General features: G+C 53.4%; 2 protein-coding genes across 5 annotated transcripts in view; one reads left to right on the plus strand and one right to left on the minus strand.

Moving 5' to 3' along the window:
• LTBP2 (latent transforming growth factor beta binding protein 2) overlaps positions 1 to 8831 on the plus strand; it is a 71210-nt gene extending 62379 nt beyond the window's left edge. For 2 of the 3 annotated variants that reach the window (XM_034061955.1, XM_034061958.1), the window contains exons 26-35: positions 422 to 547; positions 1175 to 1318; positions 1576 to 1767; positions 1890 to 1970; positions 2599 to 2727; positions 2975 to 3115; positions 3354 to 3521; positions 4061 to 4336; positions 4553 to 4702; positions 7946 to 8831. In XM_034061955.1, coding sequence (XP_033917846.1) covers positions 422 to 547; positions 1175 to 1318; positions 1576 to 1767; positions 1890 to 1970; positions 2599 to 2727; positions 2975 to 3115; positions 3354 to 3521; positions 4061 to 4336; positions 4553 to 4702; positions 7946 to 8112 — 1574 coding nt within the window. In that variant the 3' untranslated portion in view covers positions 8113 to 8831. The remainder of the gene's footprint in view (positions 1 to 421; positions 548 to 1174; positions 1319 to 1575; positions 1768 to 1889; positions 1971 to 2598; positions 2728 to 2974; positions 3116 to 3353; positions 3522 to 4060; positions 4337 to 4552; positions 4703 to 7945) is intronic. The other variant, XM_034061956.1, reaches the window with a different exon arrangement.
• A 660-nt stretch (positions 8832 to 9491) lies between these two features.
• NPC2 (NPC intracellular cholesterol transporter 2) lies at positions 9492 to 15597 on the minus strand. Of its 2 annotated transcripts, XM_031048783.1 has the most exons (6): positions 15359 to 15597; positions 11889 to 12035; positions 11498 to 11772; positions 11310 to 11417; positions 10902 to 11074; positions 9492 to 10275 (listed from the first exon to the last, which is right to left on the minus strand). In XM_031048783.1, exons 2-6 carry the CDS (start codon positions 11969 to 11971, stop codon positions 10189 to 10191), a joined length of 726 nt encoding a protein of 241 aa, XP_030904643.1. In that variant the 5' UTR covers positions 11972 to 12035; positions 15359 to 15597; the 3' UTR covers positions 9492 to 10188. The 2 variants fall into 2 exon arrangements, with proteins under 2 accessions (XP_030904643.1, XP_005148957.2); XM_005148900.3 differs by lacking the exon at positions 15359 to 15597 and having other exon boundaries at positions 11889 to 12414.
• Positions 15598 to 15810: the final 213 nt, after the last annotated feature.

Here is a 15810-nt window from a genome sequence, read left to right on the forward strand (position 1 = left end):
GGGCCAGGTCAAGAACAGGGGATGACAGTACCATCCTAGATCTGCTGATCTGTCTGCACCTGCCCCACACACCTTGGTTGCACCCTTGTATCTCCTGCTGATGTGAACCTATGGGCTCTGTGTCCCTTTACTCCTCTGCAGGAACCTGTGCTACCCTCAGTTGTCCCTGCCACCCACCTCCCACATTTGCCATCCATTTCCCATTCCCACCCTGCTCCTGTCTCTCAATCCATGTGGACTCTTTGCAGCACTGGATGTTGCAAGAAGCTTCTCTTGACACACACACAGCAGTGGAGTCCCTCACATCAAGGGAATGCCTGCCTCATCCCCAGGTCTTGGGGTCAGAGAAAAAGGCCTGGGTGGGGGGAGTCATTGGGAGAGATGGGGTCTGGGGCAATCCCTGCTCTCTGCTCTGCTGCAGACATAGATGAGTGTGCCAATGAGACACTGTGTGGGAGCCATGGCTTCTGTGAGAACTCGGATGGCTCCTTCCGCTGCCTCTGCGACCGTGGCTATGAGAGCTCGCCCTCCGGACACTACTGTGTTGGTGAGTCTCCTGTGATTACCCCGACAGTCAGTGAGGAAAAGCCATAGGCAGAAGCCAGGCTGGTGTCCCTACTGTGTGACACATGCTGCCAGAGCATGGATGGGGACTGTAACTGTGCATGGAGAATCCCAGCCATGGACTGGGCAGCTCATGGAGCAAAACCCCAGCAAAAATAGGTGCCCAAGGAGAATGGGCAGCATGTACTATAAAGAAAAACATTTTCACCCTTAAGACAGGCAGGCAATGAAACAGATGCCCAAAATGGCTGTGCAGTCACTGTCCTTGGAGGTTTTAAATGCCCAAGAAGACAAAGCCCTAAGCAGCCTGGTGGCATGTCATAACTGACCCTTCTTTGAACAGGATATTGAACTAGAGACCTCCAGTGAGCCCTTCAAACCTGGATGATTCTGTGATCCAGTGACTCACCACAAGCCATAGTTCAGGCTCCTTGAATCCACTGAAAGCAGGGCAGGAAGTTCTTGACAGACTTGTGTTGAGCCATGGCATGAGCACAACTCTGAGCTTGTCCCTAGCAGCTTCCATCTCCCTGCTGAAGGGTGACCCTGTGCTGCAAAGGGTGTCCATACAAAGGCAGGGCTTCCGCTGCCCACCACTGCCTCTTTGCAGATGTGAATGAGTGCGAGCTGATGGTCGCTGTGTGCGGGACTGCACTTTGTGAGAACGTGGAGGGATCTTTCCTGTGCCTCTGCCCCAGTGACCATGAGGAATACGACACAGAGGCAGGACAGTGCCAGCCCCGAGCAGCCTTGGGTGAGTAGGCAGCCAGAATAGAAGCATGAGTAGCAGCTATAGCAGGAGTGTGGTAGTCCTGTCTGGGATGAGATAAAGCTGTACAAGCCTATGCAGGGATAGGCAAGCTTTCATGTGGGGAGAACTGAGGAGCCTGAAAGTGAGCACCTGGGAAGGCCATGCTGGTGGTGATGGGTGTGCTCTGGGACCTCCTAGGTGTGGGATGCTGTGTTGGGGTGCCAAGGACCCCATCCTTTCTCTGCTCTGATGTCTTCTAGAGGGCCCTGAGACACACACAGCCCACCTTTCTGATGGCACAGAGCGGAAGCAGTGCTACTACCACATCAGCGATGTTCGCCTGTGTGACAGCGTCCTGGCCAAGAACATCACCAAGGAGGAATGCTGCTGTACTGTGGGAGCAGCCTGGGGTGACAACTGTGAGACTTACCCCTGCCCCATCCCAGGCACAGGTAGGACTGTGGCCCCACTACGCCAGGTAAGACCAGTGCTTTGCCTTCCAGCTTCACCTTGGTTGTGCTAACAGGCTGTTTTCTTTACTTCAATCTCCCCTTGGCATCTGCCTCCTGGCCAGTGGAGTACCAAGAGATCTGCCCTCTCGGGAAAGGCTATATTCCCCAGGAAGATCCACTCTCAGGAAAAGTCTCTTTCATAGGTACTCTCATTTACTCTGGGGAAAGAGGGAGGGAGTGGTGCAAAGCCTTACCTGGAGATGCATCCACAGAAATATCTGTGGATATTCTGGGTTATGGGTGGGGGATGTGGTGGGGATGTGAGCATCCTGATGCTGCTTTCCTCCATCCAGAGAAATGCCAAATTGCCATTATCACCAAGATGGCAAGGCTCCTTCCTCCAGTCCTGCCTCACTGAAAGTAGTGTTTCTTTCTTGGTGCAAATCTATGCCCATTTTGAGCCAGGGATGGGGTCCAGTAAGACAAAACCCTTCCAGTTACCAATCAGATCTCCCAGTGGCCACCTGGCTCAGTCTTTTGCACATCACTTCCAGGGGATTGTGTTCTCAGCCTTTCAGAAACATACATGAATTTCCTACCTGTGAAAGTATACTGTTCCCTGACATCCGTTCTCATGCTCCGCCTGTGGATGCTTCCCTCTGTGCTCTCAAGCATGGGGCTGGTGGGAGAGGTGGGGGCTCACTTGGGTCCCTGCCAGTGATCGAGGCCAAGGTGCTGTGCCAGCTTTCTGCAGATACAGCACTTGACCCACCTTGCTCCCATGGGTCTGCTCATTGAAATGCTCTCTCGCTTCCTCCATTCCTCTCTCAGACATGGACGAGTGTGAGATATTTGGCTCCGAGTTCTGCCGCAATGGACAGTGTTTGAATACAGTGCCGGGCTACAAGTGCTTCTGCCGTACAGGCTACTTCTATGACCCCAGCAAGCTTGAGTGTGTTGGTAAGACAGCCTCAAAGAGCAGTGGGCACCCCACTGCACATGGAGGGACAGCTGTGCTGCTGCACCCAGAGTTTTCCCTGCTGCCCATGCTACAGGGCCAGGTCTGGGTGACAAGCTTCCCGGGAACCTGCTGGGGAGCAGGGGAGAAGGTGGCAAGAACCCCCAAGATCCCTGTTTGGGCAGGGAAAGGGCTGCATTGCCCACATCTATCAGTCTGAAATGTTGCTCTGTCACTGTGTGTGGGCAGACCAGGACGAGTGTCAGAACGAAGTGTACTGTATCAATGGCGAGTGCCTGAACACGGATGGCTCCTACCACTGCTTTTGTAGCCTCCCTCTTGTGCTGGATGCAACAGGCAACCGGTGTGTGAACCTCTCCAGCAGGGCAGGTAAGCCCCAGCCCCTGCTACAGCACACCTCCACCCTGACATCCACCCTGTGGGTCAGTCCTCTGGGAGAGAGCACAGGGTAGGACTTTGTGTCAGGCTGAGGTGTGGCAGCAGCCTCATATGTACAGCCAGGGCAGGGGGGGAAAGAGCTGGGGCACATGGTTGTCCCTCTCAGGAAAGGTGAGGTGGCACTCTTCTAGATGATTTTCATAGCCTCCCTTGCTCGTGTCACTTGCAGATGTCTCGGAGGAGTATGAAATCCATCTGGATGTCTGCTGGCAGACTGTTGCCGACTACATTTGCCAAGACCTGCTGCATGGTGAGCAGACCACGTACACCGAGTGCTGCTGCCGGCTTGGTGAAGCCTGGGGCCAGAACTGCGCGCTCTGCCCACACAGGTCCTCCGGTGAGTGGGGTGGCATAGGCAAGCATCCCGCAGCAGAGGTGGGAGAGGGCTGGGGTGCTCCTGGTCATGTCCTGCAGGGTCGGCCACGTATGGCTGCAGCAAGGGCTCCTTTTGTTACCTGCATTGCCAAAGCCAGTCCAAGGAGTGGGTGAACCCCTGTTTCTTCACAGCTGTGTTGCACCCATAGGTAGGATGTACCTGAAATGGGTGCAATGAATCCAAGGTGTTTGAGGGGAGAGTTGCTCTGTGCATCCCACTGCTCCTGCTTAGCTTAGGAGAGGTGAGGTGGTGGCAGGCTGGGAAGGGAGCATGCTGGGAACTGGAGGTTTTGCTGCTCAGGGCCTTGCCAGCTCCAGACAGGAACTGGTTTTCTTGAAGATGCGGTCTCATCAGCAAGCTACAGAGCTGCAGCTTTGCAGGCCATTGAACAGGGGCCTGGCTCTGCTTGCCCGGTGTGGATGCACACTCTCTGGCCATACCAGACCTACCTCTCTTGAGCCAGCCTGCACTGACCCTTCCTTTTCTCTCACCACTTGCAGCTGATTTTGCTTTCCTGTGTAATGGGGCCAGTGAAGACACTGAGAGAGGGGCTGAGCTCCGAGAAAGACCTAGGTATGAGTATGGACCAGGCTTGGAAGACCCCCACTACGGCCTTGCCAGCCCAGATATGGGCCCCTACTACAACTACCTGGAGTCTGAGTATGGAAATCCAGATGCTGGTTTCCCTCGGAGGGAACCCAACAGCGAGTTTCGTGGCACCCCTCTCCATCATGGCCCAGGGCGGTCCCCACCCCACTACCTGCCCAGCCAAGCCGGTGAGTACTGGAGACACAGAGGTGCCTTCCCACCCAGGCTGTGTCCGTGGGCACTGCCTGGCACCTCCCACCCCAGCCAGGGGTTGGGAGCTGCCAGCTCAGCACATCTGGCTGCTGTGTTAGTCCTGGCCTCTCCGGTATCATCTCACTGCATGCCTGACGTCCCTCCACATGTGGAGGGTCACCCTGCTCTAACACCACCTTACCACTCTCCAGGCCTCTACGAGGGCTTCGAGGGGCTGCAGGCTGAGGAGTGCGGGATCCTCAACGGCTGCGAGAACGGGCGCTGTGTGCGCGTCCGGGAGGGCTACACCTGCGACTGCTTCGACGGCTTCCAGCTGGACATGGCCCGCATGGCCTGCATGGGTGAGCGGGGCCGGGCCGGCAGCGCGGGCAGCCTGGCCCCGCATCCCTTGGCGGCTGCCGCTCTCTGGCGGTCCTGGCCGGGACAGCTGCTGGAGGAATCCCTGCTCCAGGGCGCTTCCTTCCCGTGGGGCTTGGGGGACCTTCCTGGGGGTTCAGCCGGCCACTCTCTGCTGGCAGCGAGGTCAGGGCAGTCCTGTGCACCGCGGGAGGCAGCTGAGTGACAACTTCTTGGCATAGCACCCTTCTACATCACCAACCACTGCCACTCTATCCTGGTTTAATTTCCTCGACATTCATCACTGCCCTGGTGAAGTTCCTCACTTTCTAACGCTGCCCTATGAGACACGGTCTCTAAAACGTCTCTTAGCATTTCCTCTACATCCCTATGCCATGCTGCCATCCTTTTCACAGAGCAGCTCCCCAAGCCAGCTGAGGCTCCAGGCACTCAGCAGATGAAGACGCTCTTTTTCCTTAGGCACAGCCCTAACTCTAGCTCCCAGCTTCTTATTGCGTGATATGGTCATGCAGCTTCTTTGTACAAAACCCATGGTCTCTGCTTCCCCAAGTGCTGCTGGGCAAAATGGCTGCCTGAGTGGTTACTCCTCATTCTGCATTTGTGCCTTCTGTTTCACTTTCCTTGGCCACAGGATTTTTTTGCATTTGCCTTCAGTGAATGTTCTCTGGTTGATTTTGGATGGCTTCTCTGCTTGATCAGAATGGGTCTGAAACCCACAAAGTGCTTGCAGCCTGGTGTCACACACATGTATTTTACAGGCAAGGGAATTCTTCCTTTGCCCACCTTAATGACAACATTTAGATGGAGCAGGGGTCAGGACAGACTCCTGCAGGCTATGCTTTAAATGTCTTTTATTGTAGCAGACAGGTACTGCTAATTATCCTTGCTATGCAGCTTTGCAGCTCATTGTGCAATTGCTGCAGTTTCATCTGGACTGTATTTTCTCAGTCTGCTTGAGTGTGTCATGTGAGAGTGTGTTGAAATCCTCACCTTGGCCAAGGCACATCATATCCACCACTTCTCCCTTATCTGACAGACCAGTTATCAGGTTACTGAAGGGAACCAGATTGGCTTAACATAATCAGACCTTAACAGATCAGCACCAGCTATTTAATGACCCTGATATGCTTTGGAGGGTTATGACCTAATCACTCACAAACCTGGTCTGCTTACGGGAATAGTGGTGAGCAGTCTGTAATCCTGGATTCTCCCTTCTCTCTTTTAAAAGATAGTCACCAGATTTACCCTTCCTTGGGTCTCTGAGACCTCTTTTATCCTCCATCTCAGAGAGAACGTCCAGCTTTTCAGGGACTGCAGCAGCACTAAGATGTGAAGTTGAGTTGCAACAAGCCTTTAGCAATATGGATGTGACTGCTTTATCTATCTGATTGTCGGACCTCTCCATCACAGTGTGGCCTTTCCCACCCTGTGCTCTTTCACCTTATTCAAACATTTCAGATGTGGTCTGCACTCTGTCTGATCACCATGAGCATTTTTGTTGGCTGGAACAAAGCCCACGCCAGCTGCTGCAGCCAGCTTGTCTCTCTTTTGTTTCCCTGCCGATAAAGACCAGACCGACATTCCCCAGTGTTTCCTGCTAATGTATTTATGGAGTCTTTGCTTGTTGCCTTTTGTGTCCTAGACTAACTAGCACTTATTTTACACTGGAGGCTATCTTGGATTTTTCCTTTCAGTTCTCCTACTTGGTGCTTAGTCACCCCTGTGTTTTTACCTTGCTGACTTCAGGCGTGTAGAATACTCCTGCGGCTGCTGCAGTGCTTCCCCTCTCACCTACCTGTGGGGATAGCTTGCCCTTACCCTGCAGGATGGGCTGCCTGCCTACCTCTGCCTGAATGGGCAGGCTCCAGGGCTTTGTGCACACTGCTAGCACTAACTCTGCTCCTTCTGGCTTTCAGGTGACTGGGCTAAAGTAGTCTTGTTTTACTTCTTTGACTTCAGTGACCTACAGTCAGACCAGCCTGACAGCTCTTCACCATTTTACTTTTCCCTGAAGACCCCATCAAGCCTGTCTGCTTCCCAGGCTGTGGAGCACATCTCCCTTGATGTGCTGCCTAACATCTCTTCCTTGGGCTTCTGAGCAAGCCCATCCATGGTGATGTTCTGGTCCCAAGGTTTAGCCCAAGTTCCCAGTGCTCATTCTACCATTGCTTTGGCTGTATATGAAGGCTGCCTTGTTTCTCAAGCTCTCATCTCACCTTTCCCCTCTCCTCCTTCTTCTCACATGACTGCTTTGATTCCCTCCACCTTACCTGAAGGAATTGCTTCCAGCCTCTGTCCCTGGGATTGTGCTTCTCTTTCTTTGCCATATGGTCCCCTCCACCTGTGCTAGGGATAACCTGAGGTCCCAGGCTGGCAGAGCTTTCCAGCCCTCCTGGGGTCCATCGGTCACTGCCTGGGCCTTCACTCTTCCTTGCACGGCAGGCTGAACCCATCACTTGCTCCCCACTCCTGTTTGCTGCTGATATGTGGGGGGTGAGGCTGGAGTTTGTGGTCAGAGAGTTTGGACCTGCCTTGGCAAGTGAGGATTTGGGCTCTCGTGGTCCTGTGAGTGCATACAAGGGCTCTGGGGTGTACAGGGATGCTCTGCCTAGCTGGTGGCCTCACCACAAGTTGGGGTAGCTCAGGCAGGGTGTCATGGAGGTGCATTAAGCAGCAGGGCAGCTGCTGTAGGCTTGAATGCGCACTCTAGCTCAGCCACAAGCCAGCCGAGTGAGCCCTTTCACACAGTTTGTGGGTTAATAAAACAAGGCCTTGTTTGCACAGCACGAGGTCCCTCTTTGTTCTGGTTCTGGTGATGATGATCTGCCGCTCAGGGCCACCATCATCTGCCTCATCAGCCTTGTGGATCAAGAAAGGACATTTTCCAAGGTTGGAGGTGGTCTTTCTCCCAGATCCTGTGCTGCTTTCTAAGCACAACTTAGATGAAGCTGCTAACCCAGAGGTGTCATGAACTGCAGGACCCCTTATCTGTTGTGCATTACTGGGGGTGAGGGGACTCCCTCCTATGCTGGGGGATGCTAAATGCTGGAGATGTCACCCTTGGGTAGTCAGGTGGCTCTGTGGGTATGCTGAGGGGTGTGGGAGGCTGGAGGCATCATGGACATCCTGGAGGTGCAGGGAGTGGGCATGGGGCACCTGTTGGGGTGGCAGGGGCACAAGGAGGTGGCTGTGGCTGGGAATGCTCACCCCTATCCTTCTCCTTGCAGACATCAACGAGTGCGAGGAGGTGGGCAGCCCTGAGCCCCTCTGCCAGGGCGGCATCTGCGAGAACACGGAGGGCTCCTACCGCTGCCGCTGCTTGCCAGGCTACGTAGCCCTGGCCCAGCCCCACCACTGCGTGCCCCAGACAGCCCAGAGCCCAGCAGCAGTGTAGCACTAAGGGAGCAGGGGTGAGGGTGCTCCCCTCCTGCACGGAGAAGGGCCCCCTGAGGCTGTGGGTGCTTCAAGGTGCTTTGCTCCTTCCCCTCCAAAGTGCACAACTTCTCCACCACCTTCTCTCTGCAGGTGAGGGCTGAGCTCCCAGCCTCTGCACCCCCTGCACCCTGACAGCCCCTTCTCCTGCTGCAGCAGAGCCCACCCCAGCTCCCAGCATCCATCACATCACCCCATGCCGTTGAAGCTCACGGGACACCTTCCCTTGCCACACAGCCCCAGCCTCCCCACTTCTCCCTGCAAGAAAGGGGGTTCATCTCCCTGCTGCTGCTGCACTGACCTAGCGACACACCTCACCCACACCGTGGGTGCTGGTCCTGCTCCTCGTGAAGCATCCAGACCTTTGGCCAGAGCTTTGAGAGGGGGGTGACCCCAGCTTTCTAAAACTGCTGCCTAATCCTGGGGCATGGGGAGAGGCTGGAGGGGCCCCAGGGCCAGCTCTCACTGTGGCCAGCCCAGACGCAGCCCTTACCCGGGCACATGCCCCCTGTGCCTGTGCTGCTGGGCAGGGGGACAGGTGCAGCTTCCTTTCTGTAAAGTTGTTGGTGACTCTTTTTTTTGTTGTTTTTTTGTTGTTTTTTTAACCAAGTCTGCTGGAAACTTCTCTCATGTTGTTAAATAAAACATTTATTTTGGGCCCCTGTGGCTCAGGACACTGGGGCTGGTCAGAACTATGCTTGTCTTACCTCTGCCAAGGGGGTACTGGATCCACATCTTCCTTGTGGGTCTAGCCCAGCAAGGCCACCACACTCTTGTAAGGCAACTCCTATCTGTCTCATGCTGGCACCCAGCCTCCTCCTGAGGCAGAGCAGAGACTCTTGCCAGGCCAAATTCTTGCTTATCTCTCAAACCCAGTGCCACCAGCAAGAGCCAGCTTCATCCCCACAAGACAGCACAGCAGTTGTGGCTGCTCAGACCCTGCCTTGTTCACACACAAGCAGGCTAGCATTTAAGCACAAGAAAGTGTAGGTTCCTGCAGTTGGCAGTTTTGGGAGCCTGCTAGTCCAGCCCCAGAGCCCTCACTAGAACAGCCTTTACCCATGGTGCAGCAAGCAAGGTCCTGACCTCTACCCCCCCCTCCTCAGGGAGCCCTTACAGTCTCAGGGCAGCACAGTACCAGCAAGGCACAAGCACAGCCAGGCATTGCCAGATTGGCACTGGCAGCAAGCAACAGATGCCTGGCTGCTCATACATCACCCATGCTCAGGCCACCATACCACCCTCTCCATCCACACCTTCAGCTGAAAAGCAAAACCAGCCCAACCTCAACAAGAAGATGCTCAGCCACTCTGCTCCTCTCCACTCACAGAAGACACAGAAGCAGTTAATATCTAGCTTTTATTAAAAGGAAAGTTATAAAAAGAGGTTCAGGAGCTCCCAGCAGCTCCAAGTTAGTAGCAGTGCAAACCATTGATTAGAGAAAGAATCATCCCTGCAGAGATGCCAAAAGCCATTTGGCTTTGCATCCATAAGAAAGTGTTCCAGCTGCAGTCCTGCTGGCACAAGCGGGCCCAGGACAGAGCAGGCTGCCAGCTCAGGGGAAGTCTCCTCTCCTTCAGCTGCATGAACGGCAAACACAGGTCCCAGGGGCATCCCAGTCATGACGGAGCAGGAGAAGCACAGGAGGGTGGATGTAGCTGGCATTCTAGAAGAGGCACTGAAGGGTTACCAGGTAGCAGCTCAGATACTAGCCAGGTTCATCACAGAGAAATTCCTCTGAGAGGACACACAGCTCCATTTCAAACAACTAATGTGCCTCCATAGAGCAGCTGGAGAATGAGGCTCAGTTGCTCCTGCAAGCAGGCACTGCTCTCCCTTGAGCTGCTGTGAGAACACTCATGGGACTCTAAAGGGGGTAAGAGCCCTCTGCCCATGGCTGACCTTGCAGGAACGCGGTACTGGCTGCTCAGAGGCTGCAGAGCTCTGAAGGAAGCAGTAAGAAATGTTTATTATATAAAAGAATTTGGCCTGTGCTGTCTTCTAGTTTTCCCCTCCCCAGGCCCTGCTAAAGGGCTCCTCAGCTGGTGATCTGCACTGGTATCTTCCAGCAGAACAACATCTGGTCTTGGTCATCCACCAGCTCCCACTTCACAATGAGTTTAATCTGAAAGCAAGAGAAGAACAGAGGGAAATGAGAGTGTTCAGGAAACCGCACGGCAAGAACATGGAGAAGAGAGTTATCACTTCTGTGGAGCAAAGAGGTCCTGGAAGCTCTGCACAGAGAGGACAGAGGTGGGGTATTGCCCCTTCTGCAGTAGGTGGGCCTTGCTCCTACCTCAACTCCTGGAACATCTTACATGGATGGAGGGTTCAGCTGCGTGACACAAATGTTCACACAACGGCACTCAGATCCTCACTCTCTGAGTGAGCAGAGTGGAAACATCCTGCAGCCTCCCAGCTGAACTGCACCCTGGAGCCAAACAGCCCCAGTTTGGGAAGATTTGGCTGAATGCAGCAGGCTCTGAAGGGAGGCATAGTACAGGAGAACACTTGGGCAGCTGAAGCCACTTCTTAGCAGCTGGAGGCAGGCTGCTTCCTCTGCTGGGTCTGTCCCAAAGTGGGAACTTGAAACAAAAGTCATGCTCACAGCAGTTCAAACACAGTCTAAGGAGTCTTCTAACCCCTTCCCTACCACCACAGGACAAGGTGCCCTTCCTTTACAGCAAGGGGAGGAACTGCCCCAGGAAGGGCAGTATCTCTGAGGAGCAGACCAGCTGCCTGCTTACTTACACTGGGGTACTCGCTCTTCACAGGGAGTTTATTCAGGTAGCTGTAGGAATGGCCCTTCTGAATGGGGCACTGGATCCCCGACTTGCATCCATCAGGCTCAGGAATGGGAAAGGGGATGTCCACGTGCAGCATCTCACCATACACCCTTGCTTTGCTGCCCTGGCTCTCAATCTCTGCAGTGTGAGCACAGCATCAGAGCAAGGAACAAATTTGTACCTTACACCCTCCCCTCCACGTACCCTAGAGGCTGCAAGAACACAACTAAGGGAAGCTCTTCGTCACCGACCACTTCTTCCCACTCAGACCCCTTTCCAGGCACCCTTCCCCACTCCCCTCCACTCAGTGGGACCGAGGTGACCTCCCCCAGCGCAGCCCACCCGGCACCCCAACTTGGGCGCCGATGCTCACTGCTGGCGAAGGTCACGTTGATGCTGTAGGACGTTCCCTTGTGGAGCAAGCACGGCTGCGTAGGGCACGGACTCACGTTCACCTCCTGGATGCTGCCGTCTATGGAACCTGCAAGGCACAGCCGGGCTTACCTGACCTTCTCCGCCTGCTGACCCCTCCGCCACCCGCCGCTGCCCGCAGAAACTCACCGCAGTCAACGAAGCGGAGGGGCTCGGCCAGGGCGGTGGCGGCGGCGCCCAGCGCCAGGAGCAGGACGAGCGGGGACGGCACCATGACGGCGGCGGCGGCAGTAGCCCAAGTGGAACGATGGTGGCGGCAGCCCCGCTGCGGTGTCACATGAGCGCGGCGGCCCCGCCCAGCGGTCAGCTGGGGCGCGCCCCGCCCCGGTGCACGTCCACCGCCCCGTGCCCCCGGGGGCCGCCGGGAGGTAGCCTGGCAAGGGGCGGCGGGCGGGGGTGCAGCCCTGCGACAGACAGAGCCCAAGGGCAGCAGCCGAAGGACGCGCTCAGGGACAGCCCCGAGATGGGCTGGGAGGCTCCTTCGAGGAAGCCAGCGTCAGTTTTACTCGTTACTGCGTACCTCCTGATCGGCATGTCGAAAGCTGAGTAACCCGAGTGCCAGCAGGGACATGTGCTCAGTAATTGGTGGTGGTTGCTGCTCATACAAGTTAGTCCCGCTTCTCAAACTTGTGAAATGCCAGAGACCGCCAGCTTTATGCTGTGGGTGCTGGGACAAACCAGAGGACGATTCAGAAACTTCAGAAAGCTTTCGACCCAAGCTAAAGTTTACAGCTTTTCACCAGTTTCACATGTTAGCAGCGTTACTGGTAACAGGGTCATGCCAGGGACACAACAGAGGAAGCACATGAGTGCTGATTTGGCAGGGAGACGGCAGAGCTGACACAGCTTCCCCGCCGCAGCAGTCTGTCCCAGCCCGGTGTGTGCACACTCAGCCTCAGATGTGCTGCCAAGTGACTCCGGGGTGAAACCCCCACGCTTTGCTCAGGCTTTCCACCATGGGGTGTCACATCAGAAACCCCAGAGGTGCTGGCAGGAGTGAGCGGGGCTTGCTCTTGTGCCTCTCTGTTGAGCAGATTAGCTCTTCAGGAGGAGCCCTTTCCTTCAGAACGGGGAGTAGATTTTGGGGGGTTATTATTTTTGTCTGAGTAAGCTTTTGGTTTGCAGAGGCCTCAGGCAAGCAGACCAGAGTGCTTACAGCAGCCCTATCAGACCAAAAATCAACCAAAGACCCTGCTAAGACCAAGCCCTACATTTAAGCCTGCCAAGTACTCTTCATAGCTGACCCAGATAAAGGCTTTTCCTTGCATGCAGGAACTCATGCCCTTAGAACATCTTTCCTTCTCCCCATCCTTCAAGTCTTACAGCTGGTAAACAAAGCCACCTATCTGACTGCTGGGAACAGGATCGCAGTCAGCTCAGACCAACACCATAAACTCCTGTCACACATTCACAGGATAAGCAGTGTCACACTCGGGAGCAAATTCCACAATGCATTAAATCGGGATGCCTCCCTGTGAAATGGCTCACCACATATCATAGAATCATAGAATAGTTAAAGTTGGAAAGGACCTTAAGATCATCTAGTTCCAACCCCCCTGCCGTGGGCAGGGACACCTCACACTAAACCATATCACCCAAGGCTTCATCCAACCTGGCCTTGAACACTGCCAGGGATGGAGCATTCACAACCTCCCTGGGCAACCCATTCCACTGCCTCACCACCCTTACAGGAAAGAACTTCTTCCTTAGATCCAATCTAAACCTCTGCTGTTTAAGTTTCAACCCATTACCCCTTGTCCTATCACTACAGTCCCTAATGAATAGTCCCTCCCCAGCATCCCTGTAGGCCCCTTTCAGATACTGGAAGGCTGCTATGAGGTCTCCACGCAGCCTTCTCTTCTCCAGGCTGAACAGCCCCAACTTTCTCAGCCTGTCTTCATACAGGAGGTGCTCCAACCCCCTGATCATCCTCATGGCCCTCCTCTGGACTTGTTCCAACAGTTCCATGTCCTTTTTATGTTGAGGACACCACAATTGCACACAATACTCCAAGTGAGGTCTCACAAGAGCAGAGTAGAGGGGCAGGATCACCTCCTTTGACCTGCTGGTCATGCTCCTTTTGATGCAGCCCAGGATACAGTTGGCTTTCTGGGCTGTGAGCACACACTGAAGCCAGCTCATGTTCATTTTCTCATCAACCAACACCCCCAAGTCCTTCTCTGCAGGGCTGCTCTGAATCTCTTCTCTGCCCAACCTGTAGCTGTGCCTGGGATTGCTCTGACCCAGGTGTAGGACCTTGCACTTGTCATGGTTAAACTTCATGAGGTTGGCATCAGCCCACCTCACAAGCATGTCAAGGTCCCTCTGGATGGCATTCCTTCCCTCCAGCGTATCAACCGAACCACACAGCTTGGTGTCATCAGCAGACTTGCTGAGGGCGCACTCAATCCCACTGTCCATGTCACCAACAAAGATGTTGAACAAGACCAGTCCCAACACCAATCCCTGAGGGACACCACTTGTTACTGGTCTCCAGCTGGACATTGAGCCATTGATCACAACTCTTTGTGTGTGGCCATCCACCCAGTTCTTTATCCACCGAGTGGTCCACCTATCAAATTGATGTCTCTCCAATTTAGAGACAAGGATGTCGTGTGGGACAGTGTCGAATGCTTTGCACAAGTCCAGGTAGATGACATCAACTGCTCCCCCCCTGTCCATCAGTTCTGTAGTCCCATCATAAAAGGCCACCAAATTGGTCAGGCAGGATTTCCCCTTAGTGAAGCCATGCTGGCTGTCACCAAGCACCTTGTTGTTTTTCATGTGCCCTAGCATGCCTTCCAGGAGAATCTGCTCCCAGATTTGCGAGGCACAGAGGTGAGACTGACTGGTCTGTAATTCCCAGGGTCATCCATTTTCCCCTTCTTGAAAATGGGGGTTATATTCCCCTTTTTCCAGTCATCAGGAACTTCACCTGACTGCCATGATTTTTCAAATACAATGGACAGTGGCTTTGCAACTTCATTCACCAGCTCCTTCAGGACCCATGGATGGATTTCATCAGGGCCTATCTTTGCTTTGCAGATGCTTTTGCACAGTGGCAGTGGCTGCATAGACACAAGTCTACAAAAACTAAAAATCATTGAAACTAGGATCAGAATTAACACATCTGTTCCTCCCAGACCTGGATTAATAAGAATAAATTAGTAAGTGTAAGTTGTAAAACTACAGCCAAGGCCTTTACATAAGAAAGAAGCAGAAACCTTCTGCCCAAGGTTTTTAGCTGGTATCACACATTAAGAGTTTTGCAATAACAGCACTAAAGCGTGGGTTCCCCCCAGCAGCATAAGCATCACAGACCAAACAGACCTTGCTTTTAGGCACATGCCCTTTTTGACATCTGATACAAGATGCAGGCCTCCAGGTCACCTTGGAGCCCAACATTTCACCAAAATACTCAATTCAGCTGCAGACAGGGCTCTTCCCAGATTAATAACTTCACAGCAAGCCTGTGCTGAAGTGTAGAAACACCAGGAGAAAAGACTAAGCAAGCCAACAGATAAATTCTTTCCAGCAAGACTGGTACTTGAGTTTGTCATTTCGGTAATGCAAACACCTCTATTACGTGAGCAAAATGCCTAAGGTTCCACTTCATGAGCTCACTACACCCGATGAATCCAAATCCCTCTGACAGCATTGCACTTGCAGCTTGGTAAACAGATGGGCTTGCAGGCACTACAGCAGCAGTGAATACAGAAGTCAGGTTCTCAAGAAAATCCACATACAGAGACTAATTAATTTTACTGTTCTCTCAGCCAGAACGTACTGCTTTTGCTGCAGGTCATCAGAATTCACATTGAAATGCATCACAAGCCACTCTCGCATTCAACACCACACCAGAGGTTTTATTATCACCCGTTTCTGAAGCGCTGAAACAAGCTCAGTTTTCCACCAAAACAGATACAAGATGATTTAAATATACACATTGCAGAGGAGAATAGCACAAAATATCTAGAGAATTCAACTCACCGCAAATCTCTTCAATGCTTGAGGAGAGCTGAAGGAACTCCCCAAACCCAGATACCACGGAACAGAATAAGAAGGGGAAAACAAAACACAGCCAAACCTAAAGACAGATTACATCAAGCTGTCGGGAACAAGGTGACCAGCAAAACCACAGCCCAGGATGGAAGAAAACCTGGAGTGCCACTCTGGGTGAGAGAAAAACAGCCATACCACAAAGCTGACAGGAGGAAACAACAGTAAGTAATAAGAGGTGCAAAGGCATAGCTGTTCTCCTGAGTTACTCCCGCTCCTCCTAGCCACTCAGAAAATTACCCTCAGCATCTGAGTCACTCCTCAACATACTGGATTATTAATTAGATTAAATTAACTGAGGCCAGCTGGCCTCTTTCTCATTCTTTCAGTCTGTGGTAACCATTTGAGCAATATCCCCAGTGCCTTGAAACTACCTGTCACAC

The sequence above is a fragment of the Melopsittacus undulatus genome, chromosome 4 (genome assembly GCF_012275295.1).
Source record: "Melopsittacus undulatus isolate bMelUnd1 chromosome 4, bMelUnd1.mat.Z, whole genome shotgun sequence".
Classification (NCBI taxonomy): Eukaryota; Metazoa; Chordata; class Aves; order Psittaciformes; family Psittaculidae; genus Melopsittacus; species Melopsittacus undulatus.